At 48.8% G+C, this 14,504-nt stretch overlaps 6 protein-coding genes across 6 annotated transcripts; 4 read left to right on the top strand and 2 right to left on the bottom strand.

Annotated features, from left to right (window-relative positions):
* The first annotated feature begins 3,533 nt into the window (after positions 1-3,533).
* B0J16DRAFT_332444 (uncharacterized protein) lies at positions 3,534-6,643 on the top strand. Its single transcript, XM_046126712.1, has 2 exons — positions 3,534-4,304; positions 4,352-6,643. The coding sequence occupies exons 1-2, from the start codon at positions 3,725-3,727 to the stop codon at positions 6,442-6,444; spliced, it is 2,673 nt and encodes an 890-aa protein (XP_045986076.1). The 5' UTR covers positions 3,534-3,724; the 3' UTR covers positions 6,445-6,643.
* B0J16DRAFT_368438 (origin recognition complex subunit 2-domain-containing protein) lies at positions 6,644-8,626 on the bottom strand. The gene is made up of 2 exons (XM_046130218.1): positions 6,885-8,626; positions 6,644-6,835 (listed from the first exon to the last, which is right to left on the bottom strand). The coding sequence occupies exons 1-2, from the start codon at positions 8,522-8,524 to the stop codon at positions 6,721-6,723; spliced, it is 1,755 nt and encodes a 584-aa protein (XP_045986075.1). The 5' UTR covers positions 8,525-8,626; the 3' UTR covers positions 6,644-6,720.
* A 79-nt stretch (positions 8,627-8,705) lies between these two features.
* Positions 8,706-9,945, top strand: B0J16DRAFT_55119 (mitochondrial PGP phosphatase). The gene is made up of 3 exons (XM_046134052.1): positions 8,706-8,992; positions 9,052-9,390; positions 9,453-9,945. The coding sequence occupies exons 1-3, from the start codon at positions 8,768-8,770 to the stop codon at positions 9,537-9,539; spliced, it is 651 nt and encodes a 216-aa protein (XP_045986074.1). The 5' UTR covers positions 8,706-8,767; the 3' UTR covers positions 9,540-9,945.
* A 4-nt stretch (positions 9,946-9,949) lies between these two features.
* Positions 9,950-11,260, top strand: B0J16DRAFT_315854 (uncharacterized protein; the record flags this gene model as incomplete). Its single annotated transcript, XM_046125277.1, has 3 exons — positions 9,950-10,130; positions 10,185-10,268; positions 10,317-11,260. The coding sequence occupies 3 exons, from the start codon at positions 9,950-9,952 to the stop codon at positions 11,258-11,260; spliced, it is 1,209 nt and encodes a 402-aa protein (XP_045986073.1).
* Positions 11,261-11,651: 391 nt separating this feature from the next.
* Positions 11,652-12,714, top strand: B0J16DRAFT_410908 (Tim17/Tim22/Tim23/Pmp24 family-domain-containing protein). The gene is made up of 3 exons (XM_046133193.1): positions 11,652-11,894; positions 11,954-12,049; positions 12,111-12,714. The coding sequence occupies exons 1-3, from the start codon at positions 11,808-11,810 to the stop codon at positions 12,462-12,464; spliced, it is 537 nt and encodes a 178-aa protein (XP_045986072.1). The 5' UTR covers positions 11,652-11,807; the 3' UTR covers positions 12,465-12,714.
* On the bottom strand, positions 12,715-14,410 carry B0J16DRAFT_299487 (concanavalin A-like lectin/glucanase domain-containing protein). The gene is made up of 3 exons (XM_046124538.1): positions 13,858-14,410; positions 13,039-13,809; positions 12,715-12,989 (listed from the first exon to the last, which is right to left on the bottom strand). The coding sequence occupies exons 1-3, from the start codon at positions 14,123-14,125 to the stop codon at positions 12,892-12,894; spliced, it is 1,137 nt and encodes a 378-aa protein (XP_045986071.1). The 5' UTR covers positions 14,126-14,410; the 3' UTR covers positions 12,715-12,891.
* Between the last annotated feature and the right edge of the window lie 94 nt (positions 14,411-14,504).

Below are 14,504 nucleotides of genomic sequence, written 5' to 3'. Positions count from 1 at the left end.
ACTGGGACTGGGTGTTACACGAGCTGAGTCCGTCAAGTTAAGTCAAGGCAATCTCAATTAAGCCCCAACCCAAGGAAACAAAAAAAGAGGAGAGTTTTGTGTTAAAATGTAGCTTGTTCTTTCGAAATGTCAACGTGGATCGTTGATGATGGGGATCTGGTCAGCTAAAAGCCCCGAGAACTAAGCTAGTCTTGGCGAGAGGAGGCTGAGTTGCATACAGTACAGCAGTCCAAGTAAGCTAGTTTGTTTTTATTGCTGTGCCTTTATTTTTGTCGATAGTGGCAAGGAAAAGAAAAAGGTAGTCGCAAATCTGGACAAATTCACTGTCTACTAAACATAAGGTGTGTTTCTTTTTTCGGCCTGGGAGGGAGCCGCTTGCAGTTTTTAACGACCGCCACCCCGAAACTAGACGAAAAGCTAGTCCTTGTCTAGCGGTTTGTCGTCCTGCCAGGTTCAGCCGGAGTGCACGCCCGTCCCTTGGAAACCCGACCGGCAGAGCTGTGAGCAGCAGTCAAACAGGCCCGGGGAGCCTGGAAGGGATGGGCTTTGGTGGGGTTTAGGCGCGAAAGGGCGGCTCAAGTGTTCATCAAGACCAGTCTAGCCCTCTGGTTCTCGTCAATAAGCCCCAGCCCCAGACATGAGGCGTTTCCTGGCCCTTGAGAAGGTCTGTTTCTGACAGACCTGATGCACATTGCAGTCGTGTAAAGCACACCTGACAACGAGGGCGAAGCCGCTGAGGCTCGCAATTCATATTGTCGTAGAAACTGGAGAGATGTTTCAGCCTTCGTTCAGCCTAAAACTGTGACCGCATTTGCCAGAGTTGAGAACTTGGCTGTAACAATTTCGATCTTCAATACATATGTGGCATGGTAGGTGCTTGCTGCACTGCACATGCGATCTAATCCAACCTCATTGCATGGTCCTTTTTGTCAATAGGACCGCTAAAGCGCGCTGGGAGCTTGGATCTTTACCCCCTGGTTCCTGTCCATCTTGCCGTCGTGTAGACGGCGCCGCGCCTCTCCAACGTGACGCTAGTTACCACCTTTGTGATGTCACTGTGGATGTAACGGCAAACGGACGGAGCTGTTGTCAAGGCCTTTTGTGTGCCCATCCCATATGTACGAGTATCGCGTTGTTGCTTCGTATTCTTTAAAAAGCTCCCGAGCCCCATCGTCAGTCCAATTGATGTCAGAACCAGAAGGGGGAGAGACAATCGCCTCCGTGCCATCAGAATACGAGAAAATCGACAGAAAAAGATGAGCATCGGCGTCAACGAGCGGGTCAACGTTCAGACCCAAGCCATTGGTCCCAAAAGATGTGCCCTCTTCTGCCCGCAAGATCCCAGTCATCATTCCATGTTTGACCCACTCGGTTCGACCCCTGAACCCTGTCCCTGACTTGAAGGTTGCCTTCTCGTCTTCCCTTATCCAACCCTTCCATTGAGTTGATCTTGCGTCGCAACGGAGGTGGTCGCGTTGTCAACAGAGAATGATCTGGCCCTTGATTCAGCATGCAAGCATCAAGGCCTATTCAAATAAGGCCTGCCCAGCAGGGTTGATACAAATCTCAACCTTCCATCAAGGTAAAATTCTTTTGCTCTTGTTTTTTTCTGCTTTATAGTATTAAGACCCTTGTTTGATATGTGTAATGGTTGTTCTTAATTGTCATTAATATGCAACCCAGTGACGCATTTTGGCCTTTGATGAACGTGCTTGATTGTTCATACCGGATCGACAGCATGAAGACTCCTTGGGGACCGGAGACCGGAGACTCTCAACCTGGATTGATCGTCCTATTATGCTCAGCAATAATACGAAAGAAATCTCGGTTGATTCTTATTTTTGGTGCTCTACACGCGAGATCGAGTATGGATACGTGCACAGTCCTTGGCTCCGCGCGGCGTGTCCGTCTTAAGGCGAAGCGGATTTGGTAATATGCCAAGCGGACATGATGTATGCGACCGGATCTCACGGCCCTCCACCAAGAGTTTTTTTTTGTTGTTCGTTAGTAGTATTCCCATTAAGCGTGCCTTGGTTAGACTTTGATGGGTCGGTATAGTGTTTTATCGCCGCAAACGCTTGACGTGACCAGGATGAACCATCAGCGTCGATTCTGCAATGCGTATGTGCTGTACTACGAATATGTCTTAGAAACGGTATGGTTGGTGCAATGGTCCATCTTTGGGTCATACACGACCTCTTTTTCACGATGAATCGAATCGCTGACCTGAACACCACACCCAACTGCAAGTTTTGAAACTTCAACCCCTCTCTGGTGAATCAAGAATTGTAGGGTTTCGAAGTTCTTTTTCACGATCCAGCTCGCTCACCTGTAATTGAGACAGTTCTCTGCTGGTGAGACATGCCATCTCAGTAATTACTCAACGTTTAGCACAATTCATGGCCAACCAGCACATGTTATCAGAGACAAGCTGCTGCCAGGCAGCCAATATGCAGATTGTCGTGAAGTTGACCGAGTTTTAGGTTTGAATTCAATGGTTGGGCCAATGGGCTATTGACAACATTGATGCTCGGCGCCCTTGGCGTCTGGTCGTTTTCGTAGCGCTGACCATGCAACAGATAACAAAACACGCACACTCTGGCGATTGATCTCGAACCACAGGGTAAGAAGTGTAGCGAATGACCTTCATGTGATATTGGAGCATCCAGCATGGCTAGAACAGACCCATATATCACATTCGTAACTGCGCATAAGATCTCGCGTTGTCGTATATGGATATGTACAGTATGCAACTTATCCGTATGCTGGAGTTTCTGGGGAGGGGCGGAGTGAGTTTGGCGCCTGCCACTGGCTGAGGGTTGAAGGGCGCCACGTCTAAATTTAGAGCCCTAGCTGATGTATCCGTGAGACCTGCGATAGGATTTATGACAGAGGAGCGTCGTCTTTTTTCGTGATCACTTGTTTGTTAATGAGAAGAATCGTATGGTTTTGTCGTGCCCAGGTCATATTTTTATTTTAATGGGACATTTTGAGAATATTCGTGGAAGGCTCCAGGCTGGGCACATGACATCGTGTTTCATGGCGCTTTCCGTTCCTGACGGGCTCTAAATCCGGAAAGTATATTTTGTTGAGTTCCTGTGCCTTTCAAGGGCAGGAACCAACTAGTTGACATCTATTCGAGATGCAAAGGAATGTTGTGATGGTATACTCTGGAGGGAGTAGAATTACTCCGAAACACGCGCGACATGGAAATAATCATAAAGAAATATATTGATTTCTTTGTACCCTCTTAAGAATCGCTTCCTTTCCAGATCCGTACTTGACTCCCGTCCATTTCTGTCTTGGTATCGGGTAAATTGAAGGTTATCTTAAAAAGTTATCTTAAAGTCAGCTCTTGCCTTATTCTTATACCATGTTGAGCCACTGTCCATTGATCACCGTGGCTTGTGAGTGGCCGTGCCTTGGAAACTCCTCGGTGATTGGAAGATTGTTTAGTTAGCTGACGAAACGGGTGATGCACAAGGCCACTTTCACATGTGGCAGTACCGGAGACAGATGCTCGATCTTCTGTCAACAAAATCGTCGACGTGGAATCAAAGCCACAGACGGAAATTGTCTTTATTCCGAACCTTGATACTCTCATTACCACTTCAATTCCGCCAAAGCGTTTGCGAACTTCTCTCTTTCAAAAGTGTCCCAGGCGCATGCGCAAACCCCATTCATATTCGATGATTGCTATTGCGGCACCTTCAACACCCTCGTCATGACAGAGCATCTCAACCCCGATCCTTTAAATGCCCTCGACCCCGAAGAACAAGATACTACTCAAGCTCGGTCGCGGACTCCTCACCCGTATCACCACCAGAGTATAGACCTTCCGCATCTTCAGGATCGATTTTCTCTACGGAACCGCCAAGCGCAATCCGCCAAGACCGGTGACGATGCCAACCACGAGACATCGCCAACAACATGGCCAGGCTTTCTCAAAGATTCTCCGCAGACGAGTGACAGCGGCTCCGAAGCCGACGACGAGCATTACTTGAGGGGATTACCAGCGCCGAGGTCAAACTTGCACAAAGGATTAAGAGGCATCAATGAACCTCTGTCTGGGTCTTCGTCGCCTCTTCCGTCACCATCACTTCCGGATGACCGTATCGCCCGCACACTTGACAAAACGCCTGTTCCTACCGAGACACCAGAAACCCAGCGCTTAATCGAAGCTCTCAAGCGGCGAAGACGGGTGGTCGTAAGACGCGCAACTGAGGCGGGCATTGTTCTATCTTTGGGCCTTATGGTAGCTTCAAATTCGCAGGTGTTACAGCTCTTGAAGATTTGGGGAAAAGGTGCGTACAATTCTTACATTGTTTATTCAATTGGCTCATAAAATCAGATATTATACTGCTCGGTCTTCTGTACGCTGGGCTTCTCGTTCTGTATCCCATTCGGGTCGTGGCATGGGCCTATCGCAAGAGGTCGCCATCACACCCAATACCCCTCGAACTCCCAGCACATTTCGACCCCGCTCCGATATTATACCCTTCGGCGATTACTCTCTTCGTATCACTCCTCATTTCTTCGAACAATCCCGCCGCGATACTTCCGAACCTTGTTCTGAGCCTTGCTTCTATTCCGCAGAGTGTTATTCCAAAAGTCGACCCCTATGCTACCTACGATGTACTAGCATGGGGCATCACTTGTATACCATTGGTCTGGAGCCCAAAGACGCGCGAAAACTTTGAGAACAAATATCCGGAATCTTTCATATCAGGAGAAACAGCAGTGCTATTGTACCCCCTCCATCAAAGTCTATGTGTGGTACTGCATTATCTTACCACTACAAGTCTATTGACAGCCGAGCTTCAACTACTATCAATTGCACTCATCAACGTTCTACTCCTGGCTTCTTCACCACAAATTGTCATTCTCAAGGCTCTTCTATGGGGTGGTGGTCTATTTCTCCTTGTGTTTTGTGGTCCAATTATTCGTTGGGGAATTGCGTTGGCCAGGGTGCCAAAATGGCGGTTCCGTAGAGCCTCAATCAGCCAGCGACCGCCCTTCTGGAAGAACCTTCGGCAACTGTTCTCTCTTCGCCGCCTGAGGAATGAAATACTGAGAGCTGAGCACGAAGATGCGGTTTATGATACGGCTGGTTCTTCCGAAGACGAGGCAGGCCCTCCTTTACTCAAGAAACTAGCAAGAGTACAGACATTCGGACCCAGCTTTCCCGCTCCAGCAGGTATAGATAGCTTACCATCCTCCCCAACAGCTGCAAATGGTTCCGAGAATTGGGCATTTGCTCGGAGACATACCTTACCACACCTTGATTCAGGAAACAAGCGGAATGCAACACATACTCCCTCGGGTCGTAGGAAACGAGCAACTTCCATGTCTGTTCGACCCTTCTTCAAGCTGACTCAGGAGCAAGCGACAATGAGAAAGTGGCTATATGCAGGATATGTCTATGCAAGCATAATAGTGGTCATTCTGGGAGGTGTTCGCACCTATATCGAAAGGGTTGCGCTAGACGGCAACGAGCCCATTGGCTGGGCCCTGGGTTATCTGTTGGGTGATTGGTCTTGGTTCAGATACCAGGTCGGAAGTTACAACCTGGAGCGATGGATTTGCCTGCCTCCAAGGCTGGATCCTACAGAAGACAAACAATGTCAATCCGGCTGGGTGCAACATGTTCGCCATAACGATTTTGGCGAAGCGAATACTCGGCTTCTGTTGAGTGTGTACTGGCTGGGCATCCTGATCATGGGTCTGATTGTCGTTTTCCGACTCAAGGACATATATGAGGTGGACACGCGGCGAAAGGTGTTTCACTTTATGATGGTCGGCATGTTTTTGCCCGCAACATTTGTCGACCCTACATACGCAGCTCTGGCTCTCTCCTTAATCTTGGCGGTCTTCTTGATCCTGGATCTCCTCAGAGCGAGTCAGCTTCCTCCGTTATCGAAGCCCATTGCTTCATTCCTAGCGCCCTATGTTGACGGTAGGGATTTCCGTGGGCCTGTCGTTATCTCACACATTTTCCTTCTTATCGGATGTGCCATTCCTCTTTGGCTGGGCCTCGCTTCAGTATCACGCACAGGATCTGGTTATCTTTCTGGCTGGGAAGTGCCAGCTCGCGATGTCAGTCTTGTCTCTGGCGTTATTTGCGTGGGACTTGGAGATGCCGCTGCTTCACTAATCGGTCGTCGATATGGACGCCGCAAATGGTTTTGGGGCGGCGGGAAGAGCCTTGAGGGCAGTCTCGCATTTGCGGTAGCTGTTGTCTTGGGACTTGGCGCCGCCAGTATCTGGTTGAGAGTCGGCGGCTGGCCAGTTGCAGGCGACCAGCCTGGAATCGTTGCTGGTACTCGAAACGCCGTCATGTGCGCTTCGATGGCGAGTCTGACAGAAGCGGTTCTCACTGGCGGTAATGACAACGTCATTGTGCCAGTGGTGTTGTGGACATGTGTCAAGAGCCTGGGTGTCTAATAGAAAAGTACATGGTGGGACGGCGTTCCGGTGATTCTTTTGCGAGGATGGGCGGTATAGACATGAGGTGAGGGCGGACGGCTGCATAGAGATGAATGAATGTTCACGAAAGGCTTGAAGATGTGGTCTAAATTTCAGGGTAATGAGCTCCCTGCATCTTATATCTAATACCCCTACCAATGTCATTATGCAAAACTTTGCTCAATGTTTTCTCCAAAACCAGCGCCGATGCTCCCATGCATACTCCCGATTCTATATGTTACAGTGAGAGGTATATCATGACGTGAGATCTTCTAGAATAGCTTCCAGCTCGTCCTTCCTAAACGGCAAGCTCAATAGCTCAGTTCCAAGAGCGTCCTTCATACTCGTAATTATTTGATGGTCATGGAATCTAGCTGCTGTTAGTAACTTTCTTATAGCGCGAGGTATAGTAGACGTACTCTTTTAGCAGTGTTCGGAAGGCCATCTCAGAACTGCAAATGAACTCCTCTACTGCCTTGTTATACACCATTCGGTACTCCACACCAGTTGGCTCATCACCGCCATCGCCCTCTTCTTCAATAGCGATGAGTACTTCACCGACCAATAGTCGGAACAGATTCTTGGCGTTCTCAGGCAAACTGCGTAGAACAAACGCCACACCTTCCCTGCCATTGACTCGGTGAGCGTTCCGCCCGAGAAGTTCGTGCACCTCATCCACAACATCCAATTCTGCGGTGTACGGGGCAAAGGTTGTGCAGTCGTGGAACCCCATGTTAAAGGCCGATCGCACACCGATATCCCAGAGTAGCGCAAAGTCTGGTGTATCAGCTGAGCATGCCAACCGTATACGAGGATGCGCCGCGAGTTGCGCCAGGGCGGTCTGGGATGCGGGTTTGCGAAGAGGTGCCGCATCAATTGAGTTGACAATGAGCGTGATTGTCGAAGATGTAGTATTGAGATGGGAAATAATGGCCGGGACCATAACCGCAGGTTGAGTTAGAGGAATGTGATGAGCTGGATCGACAGCGGCGCCAACAGTACTCAATATCTCTCGTATAGTGGTGTTGGGAGCGTAACCATTGATTATAACAATCTTGTCCCCTTGGTCCTTTCTACATCGAGAGTGGAGGTGGCCTGCAAGCTTCTGCAATAATCGTCGTTTTGAGCCGTACCCATATAGACACAGATTAAATCCTTGCGACATCTCAAAAGCCCATTGAGGGAACGACTCGGTGTGTAAGTTCTCCAGAAATTCCATATCAGGCTCATGGTGATCCTTAGTTTCTCTCACAATTGTAAAATATTCGTCGTGAGTAAGCAGAGCTAATGATCCAAGCGTGTTATTAGATGTCTTCGGTCGTCCAGGTTTATTATGCGCAAAGTATTGTTCATGAGGAGGTAGGTCGCGGGGAGGGGTCGGAGATCTTTCTGGCTTCTTTCGTTGAGTTTTGCGCCGAGGTGTCGACTTTGAGGGTGTCGCAACTTCGTCCACACCTGATGCTTCTGCCGAAATGGCAATATCACCTTCTGCAGCCTCTTCGTCGTCACTAGATTCGTAGATTTGCTGCGTGAAGTCGTCGTATTCCTCCTCGTCTGTGAGATCATCTCCAACAACGTGCTCGATCAAAGCTCTTGTGCTTTTCCGCTTAGCAGATCGATCTGCTCCTCCGGGTGTTGCGCCGTTCAGTCCGAAAGGTGTTTTCTTGGTAGGCGTCTCAAACAGAGCGGTACGGCTCGCTTTAGGGGTAGGGGAGTCGCCATTGATTGCATTCTTCGCAATGGTTGCATTCTTCGGTGGTCGACCTCGTCGCTTAGGAGCAGGTTTAGGGGTTTGGTCTATGTCGACTTTCGATAATGGTTCGGACTCGCTGGCTGTATGATCTTCGCTACCATTCGAAGTGAAGCTTTCTATGTGACCATTCGTTCCGGTAGCGATCGAGGGGGATTCGCTATCTATACTACGTTGTCGCTTTACTGGGCTTGTCGTTTCCTGGTCACTTTCTTCGATGACTTCGAGCTCCTGATGGTTTCTCTTTCGCAGGGATCTTGTAGGAATTTGTTGAGAATCAGGCTCCGCGGCGGCCTTTCTTCGAGGCATAGTGAAATCTTCGAAGTTGACAAGATTGCCTACAGACCTCGAAAAGTCACTTTCTTTGTATGTTGACGTTGTACTGGAATGGGAAATAAATAAAGTGACAAGGGAAGGTCCGTCGCGTAGTAACGCGCCTGCTAAATTGGTTGTGGCGCCTGTGGCACCCCTGAATGTGGCGCGAGCTCAACTTCATCAACGACATTCAATTGTTTCATTTTCAATTACACGATTTTAAGAAGCAACGAAAACATGTTGAATCTTAATCTTTCGGCTTCATTAAATATAACGAGGCTCATCTTCAAGCCGAGTCTATGTTTGCCTCATCACACAGTCTCCACCTTCAATGATTTGCCAATTCCCTTAGAAAAGGGCCTTCAAAAAGATGGCCGAAAAGTAGAGATCAAGGCTGTCGTACTGGACAAAGACGATTGCTTTGCTTATCCAGATAGTATTGAAGTGTACGAATCTTACAAGGTGGCTATTATATGAACTTCTTAATTTTGCTAGTAGCTGCCTACTAAACTTGCTACCAGAATCACTTCGAAAAGCTAAGACTAGCATATCCTGGTCGAAAACTGCTCGTGGTCTCGAATACCGCGGGCGCAACTTCATGGGATAAGAACTTGAAGCTCGCCGCTGAAGTTGAGGAAAATACTGGCATCACTGTACTATCACATTCAGTGAAGAAGCCAGGGTGTGGCCAGGAGATCATGGAGTACTTCAAGAAACATCCAGAGACTGGAGTAACAGACCCCGCGCATGTTGCGTTCGTCGGTGATAGACTGACGACGGATATTATGCTCGCCAATATGACAGGCGGGTGGGGCTTCTGGGTGAAGGACGGAGTGATACCCCTCGAGAAAAAGAGCATTGTGAGTAACTGTCTACCCCTCAATGACAAACGGAGAATATCAACAATGACTGACAATAACAGTTCTCGAGATTTGAGCGGCCCTTAGCGTCGTTTCTAATTGCACGAGGTTTACATGCCCCTGAACCTCGAAGCATATTCGAAGAGTAGGCACCTAGGCCTGAATAGACAATGTCAATGGCATTGTCATGTGCTGGATCGCTGCCTACAAATATGTTCTGGGTTCCTAGATTCAAACAGTTCGTCCCGTCTTTTTCGCTTGCATTGAATCACAGCCAAAACCGCTCTATTGTCTCCCATTCAGTAGGGCCAGGTGACCGTCCATGAGTTTAATCATGGCTCGATGTGACAGCACAACCGGGACTGAATCACTCATCTGTTATCCTATGCTGTCTATAAAGCATCTTCTTGATCTTCCCTTCCATGTCTGCAAGTTTGTTTCTCTCTTCTCAACATCGCAATTCTATACAACCATCATCACTTCTTATATATACCTTGCGGTTTTTGTCTCTGTATCGCCGTATTCGCTAGACTCTACCTTCCCTCCGCTCCGACCCACCATGGGTGGTAAGACCTGGTCTAAGGAAGAGGAACGCCTTTTTTGGGAAGTCATTGTCCCTCGGTCACCAGTTGCTGCGTACCCTGACCCCAAGAACAGCCTTAATTGGGCACAGCTTGCAGAATGGATGAACGAACTTGCTGGCGATAAACGCCGCCGGGAATATACGCACACTATGCTTTGTAAGTTGTTGGCGTTATCCTGTACTATTGCAGTTTGCTAATTCTCTACTCTAGATGAGCATTACTACCAGAACAATAGGCCTGGTCATAAGTCCCCGAAAGCCCAAGAATTTGTTGAGAAGTATTTGCTCGATGCAGGTCAGTGCCGGGCTTCCGTTTGATCTTTCAATGCTAATAAGATCGCAGCATACTACAAAGAACACGGGCTTCCTCGCCCCTCTAGCCCTGCTGATAGCTCTACGTCTGCTTCAGCTTCAACTTCAACTTCCGGGCTCATGGACCCCCAGATCGCTGAAATGTTGAAGAATGAGCCGAAGCCGAAGCAGAAGCAGAAGGCACGACAGCCACGCAAGGGACGTCTGCCCTGGGACGAGGAAGACGAAGACAAACCTTCACGACCGTTTTTCAACATGCCAAAGTCACTGGATGATATTGGAGCCTATTCTATCTCACCAGGTACACCAGCCGATGCAGCTCAACAACGGCCTTCTGAAGGACATATCCCATCTGCTCGTACCGCTTTGCCCAAGCCTGATTCCTGCCCATTCCCAAAATCTGTGCGTGTTGCAGTCCCGGGCTCTGCATCCGCTTGGTACCAACCGGCCAATGGCGAGGAAGTTGACAGGTACCAGACTGATGGGCTTCCAGCACCTGAATTAGGGCGCACTTCGAGACCCAGTTATGGGTATTTCGACCGTCCTGGCCCTCACCGTGTGGAAAGCTCCTACTGGCGTCTGGAACGCAATCCCGACCAGGTCGAAAAGCCTGGACGGACACTTCCCATGCCTTCAGGAAGCACCAGTGCCCACCCATCGCAGTCACAAGCGCCAGGATACGAACCTTTACGACCTCATGCGACTGCTAATAACCAACAGACACCCCAGGAGCCGCAGAGCCAGTGGAGCGGAAAGCTTCCATCCATTCGCGAAATGCTTCCCTATGAGTTCGAGCGACCAATCCATGATCCTTACGCCTATGAGATGACCCGAAGACTTGATAAGCGCAGCTTCTCCCACGATCAAGGCTACATGCAGGTCCCCGATACTACTTCAAAGCGTCGCAAACTTCCCGATGCGCCTGTTCGTCAGCAGCAAGGCGAACGATCTCAACCTCAAGCTCAAGCCCGTTAGCAGGACTGAAGAACTGGGTTGGAGATGAAGAGGGGTCCTTTCAGATGAGAAACATCAGGTTGGACGAAGATTAGATGAGCGTTAAGCGAGGGACACGAATGACGACCAGGAACGAGTGATGATTTTTCTTTTCTTAACGTTTAAGATTTGTGGTTATGGCAGGTTGATTGCCGAAGCTTGACAATCAGGAATGTATAATTAGAGTGACAGATCAGGGAAGATGCGCAGCTCTTGATGAACAGTCTGGTAGATATTTGAAATTAAGACAAACACTTTAAATAAGCAGGCAGTGTTGCCGCCTAATTGTGACCAAAGTGCTAAGATTCATCCTCCAACTCCTTCCGTTCACTCTAATGCATGTACATATTGTAGTGGCCGGAGCCGCCGAAGTCGGCAAAGTGGGGCCGAGCCGAACGCCCCCGGAGGCGGTCAACATCGGCAGAAACAATCCCTCCCAAATATTTCCCCAGGAAATCTCAAAGTCCATCGTCCCGCAGCTAAACCCGCGATAACGTCCTACCCTTCCTTATCCTCAACCATTACAACCATGAACTTCCCAGGAACCACACCTCCAGTCGGCGCCGCAGCCGCACCCCCCGGGATTGGCGGACCCCAAGATCCCAACGTCAAAGCTGTACGTTCAAATGCGCAAACAAGGAAAGATGGGTGGCGGGGCTAATCTGAGAAATATAGGTTCAAGCTGCGATGGAGTCTTGTTTCGGAAAGTCTGTCATGTCCGGAGTGATGGGTTTCGGTATGGGTGGTGTGTTCGGAATGTTTATGGCTTCTGTACGTCCTGGTCTCGAATCAACCTCACTCTACAATAAGCTAATCTGGTTTGCGCTTTTAGATGTCCTACGATACACCATACCACACAGCTGCTCCCGGTGCTCCGCAAAACACAATCACATCTCTCCCTCTAAAGCAACAACTCAAGATCGGATTCAAGGATATGGGCACACGATCATGGTCTATGGCCAAGAACTTCGGCAAGGTCGGATCGATATACGCTGGTGTTGAATGCGGTATCGAGGGTCTGCGTGCGAAGAACGACCTTACCAACAGTGTCGCAGCTGGATGCTTGACGGGTGGTATTCTAGCCAAGAATGCTGGTCCTCAAGCGGCTGCTGGTGGCTGTTTGGCCTTTGCGGCTTTCAGTGCGGCTATTGATGCTTACATGCGGTCACCTCCCAAGGATGACTAAATACAACGAACCGACGAAGGACAAAATTGGAGCTGATGATTGGCTTGTAAGAGATGTACAGATATGTGTGGAATTTCTGCGGCTTGGGGAGTTTTGCGGTTATTATGTTTCAAGAGCATTATAAAGGCGTTAGGAGACGGGCTCTCTGCTCATTTGGATTCTTGGTCGCTATATATGCGAGGTATCACATGGATAGACTTGGAGATGAAGAAGATATAGCACATACGCAGAAAGGTGTGTTAATACCCGTATTTCATAGAAAAGCCACTCGTGTAAAACACAAGAGTCGACAGTGTATTCATAACAAAATTCATGTTTTACAGATACCTATCTCGAAAGTGCAGAATGAAAGGAACCCTTTGTCTCCGTGAACGCCATGCTTCAACTCATAAACCACATATTATTTATGCTCTAGCCATATCCTGGCTTACTTTGCTTGGTACACTTGGAAAGAACCAAACTCCCAGTAGGCATTCTTGAATGCTTCAGGATTGTTGGCAACAAGATCCGTGCAGTTACCAGGGCCTGTGAATATGTCAGTACAAGTCTGATCAAACAAAGCAACCAAACTTACATCCCGAGCTATCCCAAACATGATACACCAGAGAGCCGCACAGGTCGATGTTGGCAATGATACTCTGGTTCTTGAAATGAGAACCGATGTTACAGTCCGTGTTGGGGAAGTCGGCTACCGCAGTGCCCCAGGTACTAGGAGCTGGCCTGCTGGATTTGATGTCTGATGGAATGGACTTTCTGGCAAACTGCCACATGCGAATACCTTCCTTTCGCCACTCCACAGCCATGACACCGCCTCCGTTCTTATTGAAGCCGGTACCGAATCCATCAGTGTCTGACTTGACACCGCATCCATCGTTGTCGTTCTTTTCATGGTTGCAATCCGTCCTCACAACCTCGCCAGTGTTCTTGCGTTTCACGTCCATGGAGCAACCCTTAGTAGTGTGCAACGTCATCTGGTTCCCAGTGTCTGCCTTGTTTGTTGCTTCCATGACATCGATTTCTCCGTTAGCGGGCCAGTTGGACGAGTCTGTAAGCCAGAGAGCAGGCCAGGTACCACAGCCGTAAGGAGTATGCTTGATGTCGAAGATGAAGAGGCCGCTGTCGTATGTCTTTTTGGACTCGACTCGAACAGAGAAACGGCCGGTTGATGCATCTGGCTTATCGCCGGGGCCAACAGAAGTGTCGACTCTGAGGAAGGCAGAGTCAGCGGTAGCAGACGTCAAGTTAAGAGACTGTGCCTGCTCTCGTGGGACGTAATGAACGAAGCCTTGGGTGGGGTCGTATCCTGTAAAGTAGTTGAACTGATCAAAGAAGTTCTCTCCTCCATCTAAGTTATTGTTAGTAGAGGTTGTCGGGGAGTGGGTGGTAAACCTACATGTATCTGCCAAGCTATATGACAGCGGCGAGTAATCGGGATATCTATTCTCTTTCACTTTCATAACCGAAACAGCAATGATGATGATCAACACAACAGCAAAGCTAAGGATGACGCCAGCCCAGATGCTCTTTCTCCAGTATCGGGGATTCCACCAGGGCATTTTCGATGAAGCATGTCGAACCTCTTGGCCTGTACGAACAGGCAAGATCTCATCGTAGGCGGTCGCATCTGCTCCAGCTTTGAACCCTTCTGAGGATCCCGACATGATGATGTTGGGTCGGGTTGTGTCTGGATGAATCTTTTGGTAAGAGTCAAGAAAATGGGGAAGTTGATGTTGATAATATCAAGTGTATTGTGAGTGATGGAAGAAGAATCAAGAGATGGATGGGGCGAGTTGAGTTGATGGAATGTGGATGTTGATGAAATGTCTCGGACGGAGAGCGAGTGCAAGGCAAGGCAAGTCAATGTTCTTTTTTTATCACAGGAAGGAGCGAGGGAAGGAATTTGAATTTTGGATGGAACATTAAAGAGGGAGCTTGCTTCCCTTGGGAACTGTATTGTATTGGTATAGCATTGCGTCTGCCCTTCCACTGCCACTACCAGCTGCCCGACAGTGATTCTTAGACTCAGCAGGTAATGGAACT

This window comes from Fusarium flagelliforme, assembly GCF_020744385.1.
Source record: "Fusarium flagelliforme strain FIESC 12 MPI-CAGE-AA-0113 chromosome Unknown B0J16scaffold_2, whole genome shotgun sequence".
In the NCBI taxonomy this organism is placed as follows: domain Eukaryota; kingdom Fungi; phylum Ascomycota; class Sordariomycetes; order Hypocreales; family Nectriaceae; genus Fusarium; species Fusarium flagelliforme.
This window is presented reverse-complemented; position numbering and strand designations above follow the sequence as displayed.